This window comes from Entelurus aequoreus, linkage group LG06 (assembly GCF_033978785.1).
Source record: "Entelurus aequoreus isolate RoL-2023_Sb linkage group LG06, RoL_Eaeq_v1.1, whole genome shotgun sequence".
In the NCBI taxonomy this organism is placed as follows: domain Eukaryota; kingdom Metazoa; phylum Chordata; class Actinopteri; order Syngnathiformes; family Syngnathidae; genus Entelurus; species Entelurus aequoreus.
In genome coordinates this window covers 8,058,784-8,086,338 of record NC_084736.1, presented here as the reverse complement: position 1 = coordinate 8,086,338, position 27,555 = coordinate 8,058,784, and the positions used below count along the sequence as shown (strand labels likewise).

Below are 27,555 nucleotides of genomic sequence, written 5' to 3'. Positions count from 1 at the left end.
GCGCACGAGATACATGTCTAAAAAAAAAAAATTACTTTTTTAAAAAAAACAACTTTCGTGCGCACGAGAAACTTCTTATAAAATTATTTTTAAAAAAAACAATTTTTTTTTTTTTTTTTTAGGCATTTATCGCTTGCACACGAAAAACTATCTCGTGCACATTAGATACATGTCTAAAAAAAATTTGTTTTAATAATTTTATAAAAAGTTTCTCGTGCGCACGAGATACATGTCTAAAAAAAAAATAATAATAATAATTTTTAAAAAAAATTCCCCCATGTCCATTTAAGGACTCCGTACAAATCTGAATCCAATCCAGGACATATATTATGTAATTTGTTTTAAAAAAAGTGCTTAGTCCTGATTAACTTCAGATTGGGCCGCCTTATTGACAAATGACAAAATCGCAGTCATCGAAAGTCACCATCGAAACGCTTGAAAATTTTAAAAGACAAACAAAAGTCGCGTAAAGCTGGCAAAAAAAAGGGCTTGGAAAATATCAAATACATTCTATGAGAATTGCAGATTCATTTTACAAGCGCCACTGATTGCCTGCAAAGCTTAGAAAATAAAAAATAAAAAAAACGCAGAAAGCTACTTCCTGTCCAAGCTCTAGACAGGAAGTGGTGGTAGTCCCGTAAGTGTGGTGCCGCACAGCAGCCCAATTAACACAAAGACCCCGCGTCGCGCTCGCTGTAAAGAACCCAGCGGCGGCGACACGCGGCCTTAAAGAGAAAGACGCTGGTCCTCGCGTGCCTTTCAGATACCGAGGCACGGCGAGGACGAGGATGAGGAAAGGAGCGGTCGCCCTAAAAGGCAACCTGGAGGGGACACCACGGCGTGTCTGGGTACAGCAGACAGTGCACAGACTTGAACCTGCAAGAAAGAGAGGCCACAAACTAGGTTAGCAAGGACTTCACAAAAAAACATACATTATTACAAAAAAAACTATTACGTAACAATATTTGGAGAATTGTATTTTACACAGACTTACATATTGTGTATGTGTAATCATTTGAGCCGCAAAAAATTATACTTTCAGAATTAGCTGTTTAATCAGTAGATTATTTGTATGATTATAGATTTGCTTTTTCCAATTTATAAACTTTTTTAAAACCATCATTGTGTAGATTGTTGTCAATTTTTTTAATGATATTTTGTATTACTATTATTATATTCATCAATATATCTTCACTTTATTATATTTAATTAGTGTTTTGGTTTCTAATTTAGAAATATTTTAAAACCCTGATAATTATTTGTATAGGCACTTGTACGTAATTCCCTTTTTCTATAACAATTATATGATTATTATTAAATTATTGTATCCATCAATATATTTGTGTTGATTTTATTGTATTCCATTGTAAGTTTTTTTTACAGGATCTATACATTTGAACTTTAGAAAACTATTGCTGTACAGAGACTTATGTTTTTCATAAAAAAGTACCAGTTTATATTGCAAGGATGTAGCTGTTCTGTATAATAATAAAAAAAATATTGGCAATATAACAATAAATATTCAATTTATTTAAAAAATAAAAAAAAGATATATGTTTATGGTTATATTTCTTAAAAAAATAAAACTCCTGACATACAGGCATATTTATACATCTTGTTGTATTGATTATTAATGGTTTGCTCTCATTTAATGTTGTAAGGTCTCACCTTCATCAATATATGTTCACTTTATTATATTTAATTAGTGTTTTGGTTTCTACTCGACATACTTTCTTAAACCCAGATTATTATTTGTAGATTTTAATACTTAACTCACTTTTTTGTATAGTATTTCTATGATTTTTATTATAATATTAATCATTATATTAAACAGTCAAATGCATGTTTATTTCATTGTATTTTATTTTTTAAATGTAAATACCTTTTTAAAACCTAGATCATTATTTGTAGATTTTATTTGTAAATTTTTTCTATATTTCAATTAATATTATATTCATCAGTAGAATATGTTTATTTAATTATATGTACTTTCTGTTTCTAATTGAAACACCTTTTTAAACCCAGATCATTATCTGCACATAATTGGACCAATCCTTTTTTCTATATTTATCTGATTATTATTACAATAATAATCACTACATTCATCAATAAAATAAGTTTATTTTATTGACCAAAATCATAATGTTACTGTTTCCAATTTAAAAATATTTTAAAACCCCGATAATTATTTGTATAGGCACTTGTACGTAATTCACTTTTTTCTATAACAATTACCGTATTTTCCGCACTATAAGGCGCACCTTCAATGAATGGCCTATTTTAAAACTTTGTTCATATATAAGGCGCACCGCATTATAAGGCGCATAGAATAGACGCTACAGTATAGAGGCTGGGGTTACGTTATGCATCACGTAGTTGCGAGACCTGTTGTGGCTCAATATTGGTCCATATATAAGGCGCACCGGATTATAAGGCGCACTGTCAGCTTTTGAGAAAATTGGAGGTTTTTAGGTGCGACTTATAGTGCGGAAAATACGGTATATGATTATTATAAAATTATTGTATGCATCAAAATATTTGTGTTGATATTATTGTATTTCATTGTAAGTTTTTTTTACAGGACCCATAAATTTGAACCTTAGAAAACTATTGCTGTACAGAGACTTATGTTTTTAATAAAAAAGTACCAGTTTATATTGCAAGGATGTAGCTGTTCTGTATAATAATAAAAAAAATATAGGTAATAACAAAATAAATATTTTATTTAATAAAACAAATAAATATATATATATATATATATATATATATATATATATATATATATATATATATATATATATATATATATATATATATATATATATATATATATATATATATATAGGCAATATAACAAAATAAATATTTTATTTAATAAAAAAATAATTAAAAAAAGATATTTATTTTTATTACGGAGCCCCTAAAACAGGGGTCACCAACCTTTTTGAAACCAAGAGCTACTTCTTGGGTAGTGATTAATGCGAAGGGCTACCAATTTGATACACACTTAAATAAATTGCCAGAAATAGCCAATTTGCTCAATTTACCTGTAACTCTATGTTATTATTAATAATTAATGATATTTACACTTAATTGAACGGTTTAAAAGAGGAGAAAACACGAAAAAAATGACAATTCAATTTTGAAACATAGTTTATCTTCAATTTCGACTCTTTAAAATTCAAAATTCAACCGAAAAAAAGAAGAGAAAAACTAGCTAATTCGAATCTTTTTGAAAAAATTAAAAAAAATAATTTATGGAACATCATTAGTAATTTTTCCTGATTAAGATTAATTTTAGAATTTTGATGACATGTTTTAAATAGGTTAAAATCCAATCTGCACTTTGTTAGAATATATAACAAATTGAACCAAGCTATATTTCTAACAAAGACAAATCATTATTTCTTCTAGATTTTCCAAAACAAAAATTTTAAAAGAAATTCAAAAGACTTTGAAATAAGATTCAAATTTGATTCTACGGATTTTCTAGATTTGCCAGAACAATTTTTTTGAATTTTAATCATAATAAGTTTGAAGAAATATTTCACAAATATTCTTCGTTGAAAAAACAGAAGCTAAAATGAAGAACTAAATTAAAATGTATTTATTATTCTTTACAATAAAAAAAATTAATTTACTTGAACACTGATTTAAATTGTCAGGAAAGAAGAGGAAGGAATTTAAAAGGTAAAAAGGTATATGTGTTTAAAAATCCTAAAATCATTTTTAAGGTTGTATTTTTTCTCTAAAATTGTCTTTCTGAAAGTTATAAGAAGCAAAGTAAAAAAATTAATGAATTTATTTAAACAAGTGAAGACCAAGTCTTTCAAATATTTTCTTGGATTTTCAAATTCTATTTGAGTTTTGTCTCTCTTAGAATTAAAAATGTCGAGCAAAGCGAGACCAGCTTGCTAGTAAATAAATAAAATTTAAAAAATAGAGGCAGCTCACTGGTAAGTGCTGCTATTTGAGCTATTTTTAGAACAGGCCAGCGGGCTACTCATCTAGTCCTTACGGGCTACCTGGTGCCCGCGGGCACCGCGTTGGTGACCCCTGCCCTAAAGGGACATGGGGGGGATTTTTTTTTAAATAATTTATTTATTTATTTTTTTTAGACATGTTTCTCATGCGCACGAGAAACTTTTTATAAAGTTATTTTAAAAAAACGTTCTCGTGCGCACGGGATACATGTCTAAAAAATAAATAAATTTTAAAAAATTATACATTTTTTATTTTTATTTTTTATAACTTTATAAAAAGTTTCTCGTGCGCACGAGATTCGTGTCTAAAAAAAATAAAAAAATATTTAAAAAAAAACAAACTTTCCTCCATGTCCTTTTAGGGGCTCCGTAGTTTATGGTTATATTTTAAAAAATTAAAAAAATTAAAACATGACATACGTACATCTTGTTATATTGTTTTTTAATTGTTTGCTCTCATCTAATGTTGTAAGGTCTCACCTCGATGGATCCTCCTCCATGGGGAAAGCTCCTTTCAGGTTGATGATGTTACTTTTGTTCTCAAACATCCCATAACTCAGAGTGATCTGACATGGAAGAGAAGAAGTCACGTCAAGAAGGTTCCAGAAGGTGAGAGACATGATGATGGCGATTGCTCCTTACCTGCTTGTGGATCTCAGAGCGCGAAACCTGCTGCAGGTTTTCCAGATGGGAGTGGAAGAGGTTGCTGCGGATCAGGGGCACGCCCAAGACCGACTCGATGATGTAACCGATGGTGCAGTCGTCCGGCAGGCGGATCTTTTCCGCCGTGTTCATGAAGTGGCCGCCGCTGGAGAGACGAGACACGGTTAAGGTAAGTGGTGATAAGACAACCTCTGATCGGTGACCGCGTTTCTTACCTGGCCCACGGGCTCATCTTCAGCGCCAAACCCCGACTAACGCAGAAGCCCGCCCCTCCGGTCGCAAACCAGAAGTTGACTGGTGTCTGTGGTGAAGAAGAAGACAAGACAAATGTAGAAAGGCTAACTTAATCCAAAAATGAGGTAAATTGGTGGTTTCCGCACCATCTTGTTGTCCCCCAGCCTCTCCGTGGCCTCGATGGGTCTGTCCAGGCTGGGTTTGCCGATGTACACGTCCTGGGTGTGCTGGTACTGGGACAGCTGCTTCAGTAGGGTGCGCACGTTCACGTAGTTGTCGTCGTCCACGTGACAGAACCACCTGGAAACACCATTTTTGGACATTTTAGCATCAAACTACCGTATTTTTTCATAGTTTGGCCGGGGGTGCGACTTATACTCAGGAGCGACTTATGTGTGAAATTATTAACACATTAGCGTAAAATATCAAATAATATTATTTAGCTCATTCACGTAAGAGACTAGACGTATAAGATTTCATGGGATTTAGCGATTAGGAGTGACAGATTGTTTGGTAAACGTATAGCATGTTCTATATGTTAGTTATTTGAATGACTCTTACCATAATATGTTACGTTAACATACCAGGCACGTTCTCAGTTGGTTATTTATGCCTCATATAACGTACACTTATTCAGCCTGTTGTTCACTATTCTTTATTTATTTTAAATTGCCTTTCAAATGTCTATTCTTGGTGTTGTTTTATCAAATACATTTCCCCCAAAAATGCGACTTATACTCCAGTCCGACTTATATATGTTTTTTTCCTTCTTTATTATGCATTTTCAGCCGGTGCGACTTATACTCCGAAAAATACGGTATATAGCACGTTTACAACAATTTTTTAATTGAACCAAAGTGCTTTACAAGTTAAAAAGCATAGAGCAAAAAAACAAAACAAAACAAAAAACAAACAGAGAACATAAACAATTAAAGCTGCAAGCAGCCTTGGTCGGGTCCGCATTTTGGCAGGTGCTAGTCCTAGGTGTCCCAATACTTTTGTCCAGTGGTAGTCCTGAGTGAGACCTACATAGAGGTTTTTGTTTCGTGTCTCTACGATATTCGTACTGGGAGTTAGAGGAAGTTGTGTCTGTGTCTTTTACATAGGTGCTGCGGCACAGTGGTTGTTTTCTTTGAAGGCGCGTAAAATCACAGCAGCGAAGCAACTTTAGTGCTGCGGGTCTTTGAAGGCTCGTAAAATCAAAACGGTAGCACGTATCAAAAATCCGTAAAGAACTTTTAATCAGAAGGGTTCAATCTCTCTCCTGTAGCAGTTTGAAGCCGAAACGACAAACGCGCTCAGAGGAGATAACGTTTGATGTTTGGTGACCGGTTGTAACAAAAATTTTGTTTTGAAGGAGGAATAGCAAACTTCCTGTTGATTTTTGCTGAAGGATGTCAATCTATGAAATGTAGGTCTAGGTGAGACCTACAAAGAGGTATTTGTTTCATGTCTCTAAGCCGTTCCTACCGGAAGTTACAAGCAGTTTTGTCTGAGTTTTCCTCTAAAAAGCAGTTTTGTCTCGGTTTTATTAAAAACATGCGCTAGAGCGCAATTTTGAGCTTTGGGGTTACATTTTTTTTTTAGATCGCAATTTCCAGCAGTCCCAATGTGTGTGTTAATTTTGGTGAGTTTTGAAGTATTTTAAAGGGGTCAAATTAGAGGTCAAAGAGGCAAAAATGAGTTTTTTTAGTACAATTTTGTCTTGAAGGGGAAATTGCCAACTTCCTGTTGGTTTTTGCCCAAGGATGTAAAATTATGAAATGTAGGTCTAAGTCTGACCTACATAGAGGTTTTTGTTTCATGTCTCTACGACCTTCCTAGTGGGAGTTACAGCCAGTTTGTTTTTGTTTTTTCCTAGGGGGCGCTAGAGCGCAATTTTGATTTTTGGTGTTTGGTTTTTTATTTTATTGAAATTTTCGCAGGTCCTGATGTGAGTCAAATTTGGTGAGTTTTGGAGCATGTTAAGTGGGTCAAATTAGCGTTTTTTGTGGCGGCAGAAGAATAAAGAATAATGAAAAGGTCCTGTGCGGACCCTAATAATAAAACCTTACAAATACAATAGGTTCCTTTGTACTGGGTACAGGGCGGACCCTAATAAATGAGCTAAACAAGATAGTGCGAAAGCAATGCGTAAAAGGGGTCGAATAAAAAGTAAAAATTGCGAAATAATAAAAGTGTGACAAATTGTAAAATTGAGAGTATTCTACCTTACTCTAGTGTCGCACATACCTTCTTTGTGGGGACATTTTGGATTAAAGTGTGTGTGTACGCAGTGGATTTTGTAAAGTTTGAAGATTCCTGCTCTGCCATTTAAATATGTAATTAATGAAAAAAAAAATAATAATAATATGCAATTAATATAGCCGATAACAATCAATCAATCAGGTTGCCTGAATGAAATTAAGGATGCCTAAGATTGCCTATCGAAAATACGAAATGGATTGTTCCACCTGGATAGCGGCAAACCTAACTTCGAACACTTCACATTAGGGTTGTCTGTCCTGATACCAATATTTTGGTACCAGTACCAAAATGTATTTTGAGGCTTTTCAATACTTTTCTAAATAAAGGGGACCACAAAAAATGGCATTATTGTCTTTATTTGAACAAAAAATCTTAGGGTACATTAAACATATGTTTATTATTGCAATTTTGTCCTTAAATAAAATAGTGAACATACTAGACAACTTGTCTTTTAGTAGTAAGTAAACAAACAAAGACTCCTAATTAGTCTGCTGACATATGCAGTAACATATTGTGTCATTTATACACCTATTATTTTGTACACATTATTAGGGACAAGTGGTAGAAAATGAATTATTAATCTACTTGTTCATTTACTGTTAATATCTGCTTATTTTCTCTCTTAACATGTTCTATCTACACTTCTGTTAAAATGTAATAATCACTTATTCTTCTGTTTGATATTTTACATTAGTTTTGGCTGATACCACAAATTTGGGTATCGATGCGATTCCAAGTAGTTACAGGATCCTACATTGGTCATATTCAAAGTCCTCATGTGTCCAGGGACGTATTTCCCGAGTTTATAAACATAATATGAATATGTAAAATTATTACTTTTTAAAGCAAAATGGTGACATTTGTCATATAAAACTCTGACTTTTATCACAACATTGCCAATTTTTGTGTTGTACTTGTAAAATAGTGACATTTTTTGAGTAAAATTACGACTTTTGTCATAATTTTGCAAAGTAAAAATTCCGATTGTTATTATGATATTGCAACATTTTTTAAAGTTTTCTTATAAAATTGTGACTTTTGTCGAGTAAAATTACGACTTCATAAAATTGCCAAAATGTTGGGCTTTATAAACTTAATATACATGTTAAAAAAACAAAAAAAGATTTTGTGATGCTAAAAAATATTGATGTAATCATAGTAGTATCGACTAGATACGCTCCTGTACTTGGTATCATTACAGTGGATGTCAGGTGTAGATCCACCCATGGCGTTTGTTTACATTATGACGCCGGTGAGCTACGGTGTGTAGTGAAGCATGTTTAGCTATTCCTCGTCCTGCAGGGATCATTTCTGTTTAAACATGTTCTATCTACACTTCTGTTAAAATGTAATAATCACTTATTCTTCTGTTGTTTGATGCTTTACATTAGTTTTGGATGATACCACAAATTTGGGTACCAAGTACCGTATTTTCAGACTATAAGTCAGTTTTTTTCAGTTTGGCCGGGCTCCAGTGCGACTTATATATGTTTTTTTCCTTCTTTATTATGCATTTTTGGCAGGTGCGACTTATACTCCAGTGCGACTTATACTCCGAAAAATACGGTAGTTACAGGATCCTACATTGGTCATATTCAAAGTCCTCATGTGTCCAGGGACGTATTTCCCGAGTTTATAAACATAATATGAACATGTAAAATTATTACTTTTGAAAGCAAAATGGTGACATTTGTCATATAAAACTCTGACTTTTATCACAACATTGCCAATTTTTGTGTTGTACTTGTAAAATAGTGACATTTTTTGAGTAAAATTACGACTTTTGTCATAATTTTGCAAAGTAAAAATTCAGATTGTTATTATGATATTGCAACATTTTTTAAAGTTTTCTTATAAAATTGTGACTTCTGTCAAGTAAAATTACGACTTCATAAAATTGCCAAAATGTTGGGCTTTATAAACTTAATATACATGTTAAAAAAACAAAAAAAGATTTTGTGATGCTAAAAAATATTGATGTAATCATAGTAGTATCGACTAGATACGCTCCTGTACTTTGTATCATTACAGTGGATGTCAGGTGTAGATCCACCCATGGCGTTTGTTTACATTATGACGCCGGTGAGCTACGGTGTGTAGTGAAGCATGTTTAGCTATTCCTCGTCCTGCAGTGATAATTTCTGTTTAAACATGTGCTATCTACACTTCTGTTAAAATGTAATAATCACTTATTCTTCTGTTGTTTGATGCTTTACATTAGTTTTGGATGATACCACAAATTTGGGTATCAATCCGATACCAAGTACCGTATTTTCAGACTATAAGTCACAGTTTTTTTTCAGTTTGGCCGGGCTCCAGTGCGACTTATATATGTTTTTTTCCTTCTTTATTATGCATTTTTGGCAGGTGCGACTTATACTCCAGTGCGACTTATACTCCGAAAAATACGGTAGTTACAGGATCCTACATTGGTCATATTCAAAGTCCTCATGTGTCCAGGGACGTATTTCCCGAGTTTATAAACATAATATGAATATGTAAAATTATTACTTTTGAAAGCAAAATGGTGACATTTGTCATATAAAACTCTGACTTTTATCACAACATTGCCAATTTTTGTGTTGTACTTGTAAAATAGTGACATTTTTTGAGTAAAATTACGACTTTTGTCATAATTTTGCAAAGTAAAAATTCCGATTGTTATTATGATATTGCAACATTTTTTTAAGTTTTCTTATAAAATTGTGACTTTTGTCGAGTAAAATTACGACTTCATAAAATTGCCAAAATGTTGGGCTTTATAAACTTAATATACATGTTAAAAAAACAAAAAAAGATTTTGTGATGCTAAAAAATATTGATGTAATCATAGTAGTATCGACTAGATACGCTCCTGTACTTTGTATCATTACAGTGGATGTCAGGTGTGGATCCACCCATGGCGTTTGTTTACATTATGACGCCGGTGAGCTACGGTGTGTAGTGAAGCATGTTTAGCTATTCCTCGTCCTGCAGTGATAATGATACTTGTAAGAAACTTACTTTATTTGTCGCCATGGAGACCAGGACTAGTGATTTAAAAGTAGCTGGACGTTAGCCGCTAGCTAGCTAGTCATGTCTTAAAGCACCTCTTCCTGAGGGCATTTCAGTGTTATTACTTGACCTTTATCTTTACTTTTTAAGCCAAAATGCGTCCGTTCTCCCTTTTCTGTCTACTTGTAAGTACTCTGTGTGTGTGCGCTGCCGAACATGCTCCTCTGCTTGTAAAACCAGCAATGTGACGACGCGCCGTCATGCCCGTTAAAAAAAGGGGGTGGCGGGGACCGGTACTTTTTAGAGGCGGTATAGTACCGACTATGATTCATTGGTATTGCGGTACTATTCTAGTACCGGTATAACGTACATCCCTACGACAAGTTATTTGATGTCATTTTGTGGCCCCTATATTGAATTTAATGTGGGTTTTTTTACGAAACAAAACCAATGTATTTTTGGTGTGTTAATGCCATCTTTAAAAAGTCACCTTTAGGGGTTTTGTGGAATTAGTGCGACTAGACCAGGGGTCGGCAACCCGCGGCTCCGGAGCCGCATGCGGCTCCTTGACCACTTTGATGCGGCTCAACTACATACATGCCGACCCCCCCCCCAATTTTCCCAGGAGACTTATGGATCTCAGTGTCTCTCATAGATTGCTCCCAGGGAAAAAATAATCCTATTTACACTCTAATTACTAAATAAAAGGCGTGCCCTAATCGCACTGCAGTAATTGTCCTCTATAGCATTTACATACAGCGTGCCAGTCCAGCCACATGTTGCATGTTGTTATTACTTGCACACATAGGAGACAGCAAAGCATACTTACTCATCAGCCACACAGCTTACACTGACGGTAGCCGTATCAAACAACTTTAACATTGTTACGTTACAAATATGCACCACACTGTGAACCCACACCAAAAAAGAATGAAAAACACATTTCTGGAGAACATCCCACCGTAACACAACATAAACACAACACAACCATTACCCAGAATCCCATGCAGCCCTAACTCTTCCGGTCTACATTATACACCCCTGCTACCACCAAATCCCCCCACACATCAACCCCCCCCTCCCCTCCCCCCTCTCCGTGCGTTGGTTGAGCGGAAGAGTTAGGGCTGCATGGGATTCTGGGTATTGGTACCGTCAGTGTAAGATGTGTGGCTGCTGAGGTAGTACGCCTTGCTGTCACTTACGTGAGCAAGCTGAAATTGCATTCTACGTGTGGTCGAGCAGCTACACTGTTAGGGCAGACTGTAGAGGGCGCCAAATGCAGTGTCATCACGCTCTGATATTCGGGAGTATTCCCGGGAAAAATGAGAGGGTTGGCAAGTATGACGCTATCAAGCGCCATTCATTCAAAACTCGCGGGCTGCACTAACATCAAATTTCCACATTAAAGTGCGTGCCGGTGCGTGTGTCGGAGACCCCTGGTTAACATAGCACAAAGCATTTAAGCTTTGTATGCGGTGTTTTTCATTTTAAATTTAAAAATTTTTTTTGTGGCTCCCATTACTTTCATTAATTTGTGAAACTTGCCAAAATGGCTCTTTGAGTGGTAAAGGTTGCCGACCCCTGGACTAGACACTTACTTCTTGCTGGACTCGATGAACTTGTCGTACTCCACGGCCATCTTGCAGGACAGGGCCTGTCTGCTGTGAGCGGCGGAGCAGTTGGTGTTGATGGCGTGACTCCCTGCGGCCACACATGAAGGAGGAAGAGTCGTGAAACATAAACGCCTGTGTCAACGCAAGCCGATGTGTTCTTGGCGGGAACTTCCACAGAGACAGATGTGTCCGGCGACCCTTTAAGGCGCGACGCGCTTAAAAGTCAACACTTGCGTCTGCGCGGGCGGAAAAAAATCCCCGCCAAATCGTGACACTCACCGATTTTCCGTTTGAGCTCTTCGTCCTCGCCGTCCGTGAAGATGTATGTCTGTAGACAAAGAGAAAGGAACGAATTAACGGTGTGTTCATTATGTGTGACAGGTCACAATATTAACAAAAAAATCACCTAAAAAAGTAAAAAGAATGAGCAAACTTTAAACGGAATGAGAAAAAGCTAACATTTTGATACTAATAAGTAGGGATGTCGATAAATGCTTTAAAATGTAATATCGGAAATATTCGGTATCGGTTTCAAAAAGTACAATTTATGACTTTTTAAAACGTCGCTGTGTACTCGAACGTAGGGAGAAGTACAGAGCGCCAATATAATATCTACACATATCTACAGCTTTTCACACACTTAAGTGAATGCAAGGCATACTGGTCAACAGCCATACAGGTCACACTGAGGGTGGCCGTACAAACAACTTTCACACTGTTACAAATACGCGCCACACTGTGAACCCACACCAAACAAGAATGACAAACACATTTCGGGAGAACATCCGCACCGTAACACAACGTAAACACCACAGAACGAATACCCAGAACCCCTTGCAGCACTAACTCTTCCAGGACGCTGCAATATACACCCGCCGCTACTTTTTTTCCATAACTTGAGTTGATTTATTTTGGAAAACCTTGTTACATTGTTTAATGCATCCAGCGGGGCATCACAACAATGTGTTAATTCCACGACTGTATATATCGGTATCGGTTGATATCGGAATCTGTAATTAAGAGTTGGACAATATCGGATATCGGCGAAAAAGCCATTATCGGCCATCTCTACTAATAAGTAATAATAATACATCACCTACAACACAAAGCTGACACAAAATGTATTCCTTAATTATATATTTCTGTTTTAGCTTTTTTTTTTTAATACAAAAATATCAAATTGTCCCCTGCATGCTTGGTGGATAAAAAAGTTTGCAGGGAATTAGAAGTACAGAACATCAGCTCGCGAGAATACAGAAATAGCTAAGATAGCGTTAGGATCAGCTCGCGAGAAAACGTAAGTTATCATTTTGCTAACAAGAAGCGTAGCAAAAAAAGTTGATTTGCCTAACATTCCTTGTTATTTGCTAGCAGGCTGACGCTAATGCTAAGCTAGATCGATCGATGATAGTTTTTTAAGAAAAATTTTACGGTAATGTGTTAATAATTTCACACATAAGTCGCTCCTGAGTATAAGTCGCACCCCCGGCCAAACTATGAAAAAATTGCGACTTATAGTCCGAAAAATACGGTAGATAACAAGATAGTGATATGTATCTCTTACACTAATATGATACATACTGTAGCAGGATAGCATAATTTACCAGTCTTACTTGCTACCTGGTGCTAATGCTAATGCTAAGCTAGATCGATCGATCGATCGATCGTTTTTAAAGAAAAGTATATGTAAATAACAAGCTAGTGATATGTATTTCTTACACTAACATGATACATAGCTGGATAGCGTAATTTAGCAGTTTGACTTGCTAGCTGGTGCTAACGCTAATGCTAAGGTCGATCGATAGATGCTAGTTTTTAGAGAAAAAGTATATATGTAGATAACAAGCTAGTGATATGTATTTCTTACACTAACATGATACATAGCTGGATAGCGTAATTTAGCATTTTGACTTGCTAGCTGGTGCTAATGCTAAGCTAGATCGATCGATCGATAGATGCTAGCTTTTTAAGAACAAGTACATGTAGATAACAAGCTAGTGATATGTATTTCTTACACTAAAAATATACATAGCTGGATAGAGTAATTTACAAGTCTGACTTGCTAGCTGGTGCTAACGCTAATGCTATTGATTAGCTCGGTAAAAGCAAATATTTTTATAAGATATGTGACGTTTACACATAACTTATTGTATTTATTTAGTTGACTGAACTCAGCTACCCTAAAACCTGGAGCTGGCTAATGCTCGATGGATAGAAAAAGGTGCAGGTGTACGCTAGCCCCCATGATGCATCTTGCTTCCCTTCACTTTAAGACAAACCGCCCCCGATTAGCAGCGTTCAGCGTATCTTTTATGTCGCCCGAGTTAAACAACCTCCTGCTCCCATAAAGGCCCATTGTGCCGCCCGTCTCTACTCTCTCCATGGCAACCGCACAGCCGCCCCAGAAGCATCCCAGACCCTGGAACAAAACGGGCGGGGGGCGAGGCAGACTGTCCGCCCACCTTCTTGCAGACCCTATTCATGCATCCCAATTATCATCATCACCCCCTTTTCCCACCCAACTATGTGACTTGAGGCGCTTTTTAAAACAAAAACAAAAAAAAAGACTTTTGTGCGTGCAACGCTCGACAGGTGCTCGCCCCAACAGTCTGTTTACACTCCAGGTGAGGCAGCACCTGCCGGGCGGCACGCTACTTTAGCCACGTGTCTATACACGCCGCCTCACAACGCCTTCTCCTCACCGCCCCGTCCCTGCAAAACCAGAGGCGCCTGGCTGTGTTTGTGCGGCAAACATCTTAAGTGGAGCGCCATGAGACTTTATTTGCTTTGGGGCGGCGGTTGCCCGGGCAAGTCCTCTCGACTCCATGTCTGTGTGCACCAGCTAATGTCAAAGTGCTTTGCACCGGGGGCCACATCGCAGTTATGTTTGGCCCTAGTGAATACTATTATTACACAATTTTTGCATTTTATTAGATTTTTTTAACACTAAAATGTAAAAAAAAAATATGGTAAGTTGCAATAATTTCACCCTAAAATGTAGTGTATATTACTGTAAATGGACAAACAGTACTGCTGTTTTTATGCTAAAAAATCAGCTAATTTGCCAGAATTTTACTGTAAAACTTACATTAGTTTTTTTTACTGTAAATAGAAAAAAAGTGCATTTTTACAGTAAAATTTTGGCACCTGAGCTGCATGTTTGGTTGTTTTTTTTTACCGCAAATCAACAACTGTAGATTTTTCGATGTATTACAGTAAATGCCAAAACGGCATTACATTATTATTATTACATTATTACAGTAAAAAAGTAAAGTTTTTTTTCATTTCGAGAAAAATGCGGTAAAAACCACAGTAAATTTGACAATTTTACACTTAAATTTATTGCTACTTTTGCATTGCACAATTGGATGGATAACTTGCTTCAAAATTATTATTATTAGTATTTTTTTTCTATTTAAAAAATGGTTTGAATGTTTGATAATATATTTTTGCATAGTTAGACAATATTTAAGTGAACTTAATTTGCGATTACATGGAGTACATTTTTTTTCTCCCAAAATAGAAAGATGTTTTGGTGTATTACTGTAAATGCCAAAACGGCCCCACAGTTTATTACAGTAAAAAAGTAAAGGTTTTTTCATTTTGAGAAAAATGCGGTAAAAACCACAGTAAAGTTCACAATTTTACAATTAAATTTATTGCTACTTTTACATTGCACAATTTGATGGATAACTTGCTTTGAAATCATTATTATTAGTATTTTTGTACTATTTCAAAAATGGTCTTAATGTTGGATAATATATTTTTTGCATAATTAGACAATATTTAAGTAACTTAATTTGCGATTACATGGAGTACATTTTTTTCTCCCAAAATGGAAATATTTTTGGGTGTATTACTGTAAATGCCAAAACGGCACCACAGTTTATTACAGTGAAAAAAAAGTACAGGTTTTTTCATTTCGAGAAAAATGCAATAAAAACCACAGTAAATTTCACAATTTTACAATTAAATTTATTGCTACTTTTACATTGCACAATTTGATGGATAACTTGCTTTGAAATCATTATTATTAGTATTTTTTTGTATTTAAAAAATGGTTTGAATGTTTGATCATATATTTTCGCATAATTAGACAATATTTAAGTAACATTATTTGCGATTACATGGAGTAAAATTGTTTTCTCCCAAAATAGAAAGATGTTTTGGTGTATTACTGTAAATATCAAAACGGCCCCACAGTTTATTACAGTAAAAAAGTAAAGGTTTTTTCATATCGAGAAAAATGTGGTAAAAACAATAATAAATTTCACATTTTTACAATTAAATTTATTGCTACTTTTACATTGCACAATTTGATGGATAACTTGCTTTGAAATCATTATTATTAGTATTTTTTTCTATTTAAAAAATGGTTTGAATGTTTGATAATATATTTTCGCATAATTAGACAATATTTAAGTTAACTTAATTTGCGATTACATGGAGTACATTTTTTTTCTCCCAAAATGGAAATATTTTTGGGTGTATTACTGTAAATGCCAAAACGGCACCACAGTTTATTACAGTAAAAAAAAAGTACGAGTTTTTTCATTTCGAGAAAAATGCGGTAAAAACCACAGTAAATTTCCCAATTTTACAATTAAATTTATTGCTACTTTTGCATTGCACATTTTGATGGATAACTAGCTTTGAAATTGTAATTATTAGTATTTATTCCTATTTGAAAAATGGTTTGAATGTTTGATAATATACTTTTGCATAATTAGACAATATTTAAGTTAACATAATTTGCGATTACATGAAGTATGTGTATTTTTTTTTCTACCAAAATAGAAAGAAAGAATACAAATATTGTAAGAAAAGTTACAGTACTTTATTGAAACATATTATTTCCAGGCTTTCCAGGGCCAAATAAAATGAAGTGGCGGGCCTTGAGTTTGACACCTGTGCTCCAAAACTTTTGTCAGTAATTTTAGTGGGGAAAAAAACAATAATTTGGAGTAATATTTCACACTATCAAACACTAGAAATATGCTGTGGAATGAGACTAATTTACTTCTAGACTACAATTTTACAGTAAAAAATTGGCATCTGAGTTGCTAGTTTGTTTTTTGTTTTTTTACCACAAATCAACAAGTGTAGATTTTTGGGTGTATTACTGTAAATGCCAAAACAGCAACACAGTTTATTACAGTAAAAAAAAGTAGTTCATTTAGCGAAAAATGCTGTAAAAACCACAGTAAATTTCACAATTTTACCATGAAATCTATTGCTACTTTTACATTGCACAATCTGATGGATATCTAGCTTTGAAATCATTATTATTAGTATTTATTTCTATTAAAAAAATTGTTTTAATGTTGGATAATATATTTTTGCATAATTAGACAATATTTAAGTTAACATAATTTGCGATTACATGAAGTACATGTATTTTTTTTCTACCAAAATAGAAAGAAAGACAAAATTTAATAAAAAAAAGTCACAGTACTTTATTGATAAATATTTGCAGGCTTTCGAGGGCCAAATAAAATGAAGTGGCGGGCCACATCTGGCCCCCGGGCCTTGAGTTTGACACCTGTGCTCTAAAACCTTTGTCACTAAATTTAGTGGAAAAAAAACAATAATTTGGAGTAATATTTCAAGTTATCAAACACTAAAAACATGCTGTGCAATGAGACCAATTTACTTCTAGACTACAATTTTACAGTAAAATTGTGTTTTTTTTGTTTTTTTTACCGCAAATCAACAACTGTAGATTTTTGGGTGTATTACTGTAAATGCCAAAACAGCACCACAGTTTATTACAGTAAAAAAAAGTTGTTCATTTAGCGAAAAATGCTGTAAAAACCACAGTAAATTTCACTATTTTACCATTGAATCTATTGCTACTTTTACATTGCACAATCTGATGGATAACTTGCTTTGAAATCATAATTATTAGTATTTATTTCTATTAAAAAAATTGTTTTAATGTTGGATAATATATTTTTGCATAATTAGACAATATTTAAGTTAACATAATTTGCGATTACATGGAGTACATGTATTTTTTTTCTACCAAAATAGAAAGAAAGACTACATTTAGTAAGACAAGTTACAGTACTTTATTGATACATATTATTTCCAGGCTTTCGAGGGCCAAATAAAATGAAGTGGCGGGCCACATCTGGCCCCCGGGCCTTGAGTTTGACACCTGTGTTCTAAAACCTTTGTCAGTAAATTTAGTGGGAAAAAAACAATAATTTGGAGTAATATTTCAAGTTATCAAAACACTAAAAACATGCTATGCAATGAGACTAATTTACTTCTAGACTACAATTTTACAGTAAAATTTTGTTTTTTTTACCGCAAATCAACAACTGTAGATTTTTCTGTGTATTACTGTAAATGCCAAAACAGCAACACAGTTTATTACAGTTAAAAAAAGTAGTTCATTTAGCCAAAAATGCTGTAAAAACCACAGTAAATTTCACAATTTTACCATTGAATCTATTGCTACTTTTACATTGCACAATTTGATGGATAACTAGCTTTGAAATCATTATTATTAGTATTTATTTATATTTTTTAAAAATGGTTTGAATTAGGGATGTCCGATAATGGCTTTTTGCCGATATCCGATATTGTCCAACTCTTTAATTACCGATACCGATATCAACCGATACCGATATCAACCGATTTATGCAGTCGTGGAATTAACACATTATTATGTCTAATTTGGACAACCAGGTATGGTGAAGATAAGGTACTTTTTTAAAAATAAAATAAAATAAGATATCTAAATTAAAAACATTTTCTTGAATAAAAAAGAAAGTAAAACAATATAAAAACAGTTACATAGAAACTAGTAATTAATGAAAATGAGTAAAATGAACTGTTAAAGGTTAGTACTATTAGTGGACCAGCAGCACGCACAATCATGTGTGCTTACGGACTGTATCCCTTGCAGACTGTATTGATATATATTGATATATAATGTAGGAACCAGAATATTGATAACAGAAAGAAATGGGGGAGGGACGTTTTTTGGGTTGGTGCACTAATTGTAAGTGTATCTTGTGTTTTTTATGTTGATTTAATAAAAAATTAATAAAAAATGTAAAAAAAAAACGATACAGATAATAAAAAAACCGATACCGATAATTTCCGATATTACATTTTAACGCATTTATCGGCCGATAATATCGGCAGGCCGATGTTATTGGACATCCCTAGTTGGAATGTTTGATTTAAGTTAACATAATTTGCGATATATATTTTTTTCTTTCCAAAATAGAAAGAGACTACATTTAGTAAGACAAGTTACAGTACTTTATTGATACATGTTATTTCCAGGCTTTCTAGGGCCAAATAAAATAAAGTGGCGGGCCACGTCTGGCCCCCGGGCCTTGGGTTTGACCCCTGTGAGCTAATGGCAGATGGCGAGGCGCAGAAGCTGATCGGTCAATCAAAAAGTACGTGTCCACCTGCCCCCAAGACCTCCACCCTCTATGTCAGGGGTGGGCAATTAATTTTCACCGGGGGCCGCATAAGCAACCCGAGCACTGCTGGAGGGCCACACGACAATATTTCAATTAAATTTTGCTCAATATTATTTTTGATATACCATAAGATAAATAATAATGATGATAATAATTAATAATAATAATAATAATTTCATTTAACCTAACTTAACTTTATACAAAAGCAGATTGCTTTTTAAGGTCACTTTATCCTGCATTATCCAACATTTTCCCCCATCAGATTTGGACAACCATCTGTTGTTAAAAATAGTTTTTAATCATATCTATTCTATATTGTTTTTTATATTGGTTTTATATGTAATTGTTTTTTTCTTTTTATTCAGTCATTGGTGGAGCTAAGGATAATATTTGAATATTGTTTGTAATATTGTTGTGCAGCACTTTGGAAACATTTTGTTGTTTAAATGTGCTATATAAATAAAGTGGATTGGATTGTCACACCTGCCAGCGTGTCCCAACACGCATTTACCTCTGTGAACAAGTCATTACCTGTGGTTGTCTCTTTAATTGACTGCATCAGAGCTCTCATCCAAAGTTAGCGAAAAACAGTCCTGTCTCTGGGCATTATCAGCGCAACAAAGTCCAATAAGCACTCCTTAATAAACTCTCCGTCAGAAAACGCCTTACTTTTTCTGGCGCTTTTGTGAGAAATGACGAAACTTGTCCTGACGGCTGCATCTCTGGGGGTGTGAAATATGGCACAAAGTCCTTGTTGGGTTTGCAGTTTTACCATCAACGCATCAGCCTCCCTTGCGCGCGCTACATCAGACACATTCCGGTATTTTCCCTCGTGTTTCTTCGTGTAGTGGCGATTAAAATGATATTTAAACACAGCAAGCTGTGTACCACACATTAAGCACACGGCTTTACCATTAATTTATGTAAAGAAATACTTGGCAGTCCATGTCTTGTTGGAAACACGCCATTCCTCATCAACTTTTCTTTTTTTAGCGTCTCATCACTTGTCTCTATGCACCTTCACTCACAGGTTCCCCCCGGACATACGGCATAAATAACACATTTCAAAATAAAAGCAGCACAGTTGTATTGCACGCACGACATAGATGTTTTTTAAACTTTATTTTGTAATTTGTAATTGCGCCGTTCAATTCACTCACAATCGCACACGCGCATACGTCCACACGGAAGTAATACAAATAACGCTTTTCAAAACAAAAGCAGCACTGTTGTATTGCACAGTCGACATAGATACTTTTTTAAATTTATTTTGTAATTTATGATTGGCCTCACGCGGGCCGGACAGGGATGCGCAAAGGGCCGGATGCGGCCCGCGGGCCGTACAATGCCCAGGTCTGCTCTATGTGGAGTGAATAGAACAATGTGGGACTTTTCATTCTGAGGAAAATCCTCCACTGGGGTGAGTTTCTAAATATGTTTGCTTGCATTTGCATTCAGCTGCAGGAGTTAAGCCCCTCCCCCCTTAGCCCCCTCGCCTTTGTTTGTAAACGGCAACTTTCACTGCATGCAAATGAAAGTATCTGTGCAGCAGAGATAAGGGGAGGGAGGTCAGGGGTGGCTTGGCATGGCCCCCGTCGGAGTGCGCGGTGCCTGGATGGCTGCCTCCAGCGCCACAGGAAGGAAGCCCACTGGCGGGCACCCTTCCCTCTATTGAGCACCCCAGACTCCATTGTAGTATAAAAAGTGCTTCTAAAACAAATATGTACTGAATTCCACCCATTTACGAATTTAGGCAGCCATTGTTGGATCGCTGGCTCCTTCTATTCTAAAACAAAGTGTATTCGGTAGAGTGCAAGATTTAGTAACGGGGGTGTGTATTGTAGCGTCTCGGAAGAGTTAGTGCTGCAAGGGGTTCTGGGTATTTGTTCTGTTGTGTTACGGTGCGGATGTTCTCCCGAAATGTGTTTGTCATTCTTGTTTGGTGTGGCTTCACAGTGTGGCGCATATTTGTAACAGTGTTAAAGTTGTTTATATGGCTACCCTCAGCGTGACCTGTATGGCTGTTGACCAAGCATGCGTCGCATTCACTTAAGTGTGTGTGAAAGCCGCATATATTATGTGACTGGGCCGGCACGCTGTTTGTATGGAGGAAAAGCGGACGTGACGACAGGTTGTAGAGGACACCTTTAAGGCCCGCCCCCAATATTGTTGTCCGGGTGGAAATCGGGAGAAATTCGGGAGTCTCCCAGGAAAATCGGGAGGGTCGACGGCGTCTTCTCCCCCGTCATCTTTGTTGTAGCGGTGTAGCGTGCAAGGACGGGAGTGGAAGAAGTGTCAGAAGATGGCGCTAACTGTTTTAATGACATTCACACTTTACTTCAATCAATAACGGAGCAGCATCTCCTCATCCGGAAACAACAACAACACCGGAAATGTGTCCCGTGAAAAAAACGTCCAACCGGAACTCTCTAATAACTAAAGTTCCTTGGGTGAATAATGTAAACTCACTACACCGGTATGTTTTAGCGCTTTCATGGCGAGTTTACTGACAGATATAAGTAAGAACTTTACACTACTTTATGTTAGAAATGGCAACAGCGGAGGATGAATGTCCCATAACAAGAAGATAGAGAAAAAGAAGAAGCTTATCCAAATTTTCAGGACTTATGCAGATCCCAAATACAGATCAGCAGGTACCAGAAGGTAAGAAAAGTTGCTTTTGCATAATATTGCGAAACAAAACGCCAGATAATATGTCTTACCTTATACACACACCATAATAATACTCCTATGTTGAAGCACAGTACAATCCATCAAGTGGTGCAGCTTCATAGCTTACCAAAGTCCTACTAAAACATTTTGATAGATTTTTGACCGCCGTGTGTAATGTTCTATATTTTCAATGGAACATATAACATTTTGGTGTTTACTTGACTCATATTGCAGTCTACACGCATCTCTTATGTGTGACTGCCATCTACTGGTCACTCTTATCATTACACCATGTACCAAATGATATAGCTTCGAGGTCGGTAAGCACAACCAAAATGTTTCCGTGCATTAGGTGCACCAGGGTTATAAGGCGCACTGTGGAGTTTTGAGAAAATGAAAGGATATTAAGTGCGCCTTATAGTCCGAAAAATACGGTACATAAATGTATCACACGAGAAAGAATATTAATAGTACAATGCTAATAATATTTATTTAAATACGACACAAAAATAAGTTACAAAACTATACTCTGAATTAGAGATGTCCGATAATATCGGCCTGCTGATATTATCGGCCGATAAATGCTTTAAAATGTAATATCGGTAATTATCGGTATCGTTTTTTTTATTATCGGGTTTTTAAAAAAAAAAACAATTAAATCAACATAAAAAAACAAGATACACTTACAATTAGTACACCAACCCAAAAAACCTCCCTCCCCCATTTACACTCATTCACACAAAAGGGTTGTTTCTTTCTGTTATTAATATTCTGGTTCCTACATTATATATCAATATATATCAATACAGTCTGCAAGGGATACAGTCCGTAAGCACACATGATTGTGCGTGCTGCTGCTCCACTAATAGTACTAACCTTTAACACTTAATTTTACAAATTTTCATTAATTACTAGTTTCTATGTAACTGTTTTTATATTGTTTTACTTTCTTTTTTATTCAAGAAATTTTTTTTAATTTAATTTATCTTATTTTATTAATTTTTTTAAAAAGTACCTTATCTTCACCATACCTGGTTGTCCAAATTAGGCATAATAATGTGTTAATTCCACGACTGTATATATCGGTATCGGTTGATATCGGTATCAGTAATTCAGAGTTGGACAATATCGGAATATCGGGAAAAAAGCCATTATCGGACATCTCTACCTAGCATAGTATATTTTGAAAACTTTGAATATTCAATGTTTAACTTCAAAGTGAAATATGTCTAATTCGGGAGAATGACATTTAGATTCCCTTTGAAGTTAAACATTGAATATTCAAAGTTTTCAAAATATAGTATGCTAGGTAGAGATGTCCGATAATGGCTTTTTTTCCGATATTCCGATATTGTCCAACTCTTAATTACAGATTCCGATATCAAGCGATACCGATATATACAGTGGTGGAATTAACTCATTATTATGCCTAATTTTGCTGGATGCATTAAACAATGTAACAAGGTTTTCCAAAATAAATCAACTAAAGTTATGGAGAAAAAAAATGCCAACATGGCACTGCCATATTTATTATTGAAGTCACAAAGTGCATTATTTTTTTTAACATGCCTCAAAACAGCAGCTTGGAATTTGGGACATGCTCTCCCTGAGAGAGCATGAGGAGGTTGAGGTGGGCGGGGTGGGAGGGTGTATATTGTAGAGTCCCGGAAGAGTTAGTGCTGCAAGGGGTTCTGGGTATTTGTTCTGTTGTGTTTATGTTGTGTTACGGTGCGGATGTTCTCCCGAAATGTGTTTGTCATTCTTGTTTGGTGTGGGTTCACAGTGTGGCGCATATTTGTAACAGTGTTAAAGTTGTTTATACGGTCACCCTCAGTGTGACCTGTATGGCTGTTGACCAAGTATGCATGGCATTCACTTGTGTGTGTGAAAAGCCGTAGATATTATGTGACTGGGCCGGCACGCAGAGGCAGTGCCTTTAAGGTTTATTGGCGCTCTGTACTTCTCCCTACGTCCGTGTACACAGCGACGATACCGATAATTTTGAAACCGATACGATAATTTCCGATATTACATTTAAAAGCATTTATCAGCCGATAATTATCGGACATCCCTAAGGCTAGGGCTACACTCAAGTAATGTATTGACTACTTTGTTCGAGTAATCAAGTAATGGATTCAACTTGAAAGAAATGAAGAATGAAGGCCATGGCAAGCAGACTAAGCAAAGTGCGTTTTACCCGATTAATCGAATAAACTAATCGATAGGTCACTAAAACAATCGATGGCTGTAGCCATGGTGAAGACATCTGTCTGACTCTGGTTGCCAAAAATGATGGCCTAAAGCAGCGCAGATGTTCATCAGCTGAGCGTGAGAATGAATGACGCTGGCTATGTGCGGCCATATGTACACGGTGGGAACCGGGAGCATCCTTTGTTCCGTGTCTCCTGACCACCTGGCGTTGTCCCCCCCGCCCCCCTCCCTTGCAGGAAACTCCCTCTTGCATTGTAGCCCATACACCATGTCTCTATCTTTTTCCTTATTGTCACCAGCTGCCCTGCACCACTTTTTCTTTTCACTACAGTCGTTAGAGATCTTAACTCGCGGCCATTACCAGCAATTAGCCTGCCCCTTTCAACCACACATGCACAGCTATAAACGTACCAAAAGCATGCTCAAACAGAGCCCAGACCTAAATCCAATAGAAAACCTGTGGTGTGGCCTAACACTTTCCATGCATCTTCACATGGGATGATAGCCCCCCCCCCCACCCCCCATCTGCAGGATGTAAACCACTTTAACCGAGCGTCTTTGTCGGGACACATTTTCACACGCACCCCCTTTTTTTTTGTCCGCGTCCCCCTTCTCGAAGGAAGCCCCCCGTCACCTCCGTACGCTTGACCCAGACTCGGCTCTAGTGTTCCCATGGAGAAAAAGAGGGGAGACTAGGCGCTGGGAAAGCTCTTCCCACCCCCCACCCCCCCAAAAAGACGGCCTTTGTTCCTCCTTCATGGTTTGGAAAGAAAGGGGGACAGGAGTTGTGGTGCTGGCTTGCAGAAAGAAGCATCTGGGGGGGGGGGCTTGGAAAAAAAACCCACCCCTCTCCCCAAAAAAGAGAGGGGTGTCAAACTCATTTTAGATCGGGGGGCCACATGGAAAAAAATCTACTCCCCAAGTGGGCCGGACTTGTAAAATCACAGCACGATAACTTAAAAATAAAGACGACTTCAGATTGCTTTCTTTGTTTAGAAAATAGAACAAGCACATTTTGAAAATGTACAAATCATAATGTTGTTGTTTTTTTACACTTACATGTTGCGGTTAATAGTGTTCTACGTTTATGTGTCATTATTTATACTTTCTGAATAAATTTTCTCTCCCTGACCACCTGAGGGCACCACAGACTGTGGATGTTTTTAAAAAAAAAGCTTAAAAACCCTTCTTTTAAACAAATATTTTTTTTACATATATGCATACTAGGGCTGCAACAACTAATCGATTAAAATCGATTATAAAAATAGTTGCCGATTAATTTAGTCATCGATTCATTGGATCTATGCTATGCACATGCGTGGAGGCTACTTTTTAAAAAAAAAAAAAAAAATTTAATAAACCTTTATTTATAAACTGCAACATTTACAAACAGCTGAGAAACAATAATCAAAATAAGTATGGTGCCAGTATGCTGTTTTTTTTCAATAAAATACTGGAAAGGATAGAAATGTAGTTTGTCTCTTTTATCAGATTATTAATTGATTGATCGAAGTAATAATCGACAGATTAATCGATTATCAAATTAGTTGCAGCCCAAATGCATACTAGTTCTAGCTATTAGGCTGTTCTAGTTTTTATTTTTAATTTATTTTATCATCGGTTTATTAGTTTTTAATACACTGTTTGCTCAATGTAAAGTGCTTTTTACAAATAAAATCTATTATTATTATTAGTAAATTGTGATAATGTTTGCGAGTCAACTCATTGGCGTTCATTTTCAATCTATCAAGATAAAAAAAAAGAATATAAAAAATCAAATTACAGGATGTTATTTATGAGCGCTTTGAGTACACTGTAAAAAAAAAAATTCTGTAAAAAAACGGTCATCTACTGGCTGCCAAACGAAAACCATAAAATTAAAGTAAAACATTGTGAACCAAATAATGATCAAAAATATAATTACAGAAATTTTCATGAAACGTTTTACGGAAAAATATCGTAATATTACATGAATTTGAAAGTGATTTAAGAAAACAGAAAATGTTATGTATAATTAATTTGGTATTTTTGTGTAAAAAAAAAAAAAAAAGAAATATACATAGTTTGTCATTACTGGCATATTACTTAAAATAACAGGCGGATTGTTTATTTACAGATAATGTCTTCAATTCTACAGTTTTATAAACTATTTAAAAAAATAGAAAAATTACATTAGAAATTTAGAGTAAATTAACCATATAAATAGGATTTTTTTTTTACAGTGCATCTAATAATAGAAAAGCGCGATATAAAATCTAATCCATTATTATTATTATTATAGTTTGCTCATTTCCCTCAACTGGTGTACATACATCACGTGGTTTGGGGGTTAAATCACCAAAAATGATTCCCGGGCGCGGCCACCGCTGCTGCTCACTGCTCCCCTCACCTCACCTCCCAGGGGGTGATCAAGGGTCAAATGCAGAGAATAATTTCCCCACACCCAGCGTGTGTGTGTGTGACAATCATTGGTACTTTAACTTTGTTTACATATGTAGCATCATCTACAAAGATACACATAATTGGTATTGCGACATCTAGTGGACACATTTAGAACAGCAGTTTCTTTCATTCAAAAATTCCGGCTCATTTTTATACTTAGCAAATTTGGGCCCGTGGGTCGTACGTTTGACACCCCTTGCGTAATAGAAAGAGGGGCTCCCTCATTAAAAGTGTGCATCACTCAGAAAATAATGGAAAGTGCACAAAAGGAGGGGCATAAAGACCCAGCAATAATTAATGATTATTAATATAATTATGAATAAAGTCTACCTGCTGCATGCTTCTGGAGATCCAAGTGTCCAGCAGGAGGTTCAGCCTGGCCTGGTGGAACTTCTTGGTGGTCTTCACCGCGATGAACAGGTCGTTGGGGCTGATGTCTTCCGCCGGCGGAGGTGAGGCGTGAGCACCCGCGCTCTCCGAGCCGGGGGTTCCCTCCGCGGGCTTCTCCGCCTCCCTCCGCCCGCGGTTCAGCTTGCTGAAGTACGCCGAGAATCCCTTCTGCCCGGCGGCGCCGCTGTCCCGCTCGGTGCGCGTCCCCCGGAGGGTGCTCTCCGCATAAGCCCGGTGATGCCGCACGGCGACCAGCAGCGTGAGTAGGCAAAGACCCGCAGTGGTGGCCACGCAGATGGCGGTCTTCTTCCCGTTGTTTTTTAACATAATTCAACTATTTTAATGACAAAAACGATTAACCATTTCTAATTTAAAGTCCATACGGTAACTTTTGGTGTCCTCTTGCGTGCCCTCTTCTGTGCATTGCTACCCAGCGAATGGCCGCTACGTCACAGCAGCCCTTATATATAAGCTTTGACGCTAACCACGCCCCCTGGGAGGAGTTTCACCAAGGCCACGCCCTGTCTAAGATAACCGCACGCAGGATGTTCGCTCGAGGCTGTTTCGTTTTACAGTTGAAAGATAAGATGGAAAAAAAAAAGAAGTTTTATTGTCATCTGAGTCAAACATCTAAGAGTTTCCGACAAGAACCAAAAA

General features: G+C 36.2%; 1 protein-coding gene across 1 annotated transcript; it reads right to left on the bottom strand.

Annotated features, from left to right (window-relative positions):
* Positions 1–277: 277 nt before the first annotated feature.
* lfng (LFNG O-fucosylpeptide 3-beta-N-acetylglucosaminyltransferase) lies at positions 278–27,322 on the bottom strand. Its single transcript, XM_062049949.1, has 8 exons — positions 26,839–27,322; positions 12,014–12,062; positions 11,720–11,822; positions 5,027–5,180; positions 4,862–4,947; positions 4,626–4,791; positions 4,464–4,549; positions 278–876 (listed from the first exon to the last, which is right to left on the bottom strand). The coding sequence occupies exons 1-8, from the start codon at positions 27,223–27,225 to the stop codon at positions 810–812; spliced, it is 1,098 nt and encodes a 365-aa protein (XP_061905933.1). The 5' UTR covers positions 27,226–27,322; the 3' UTR covers positions 278–809.
* Between the last annotated feature and the right edge of the window lie 233 nt (positions 27,323–27,555).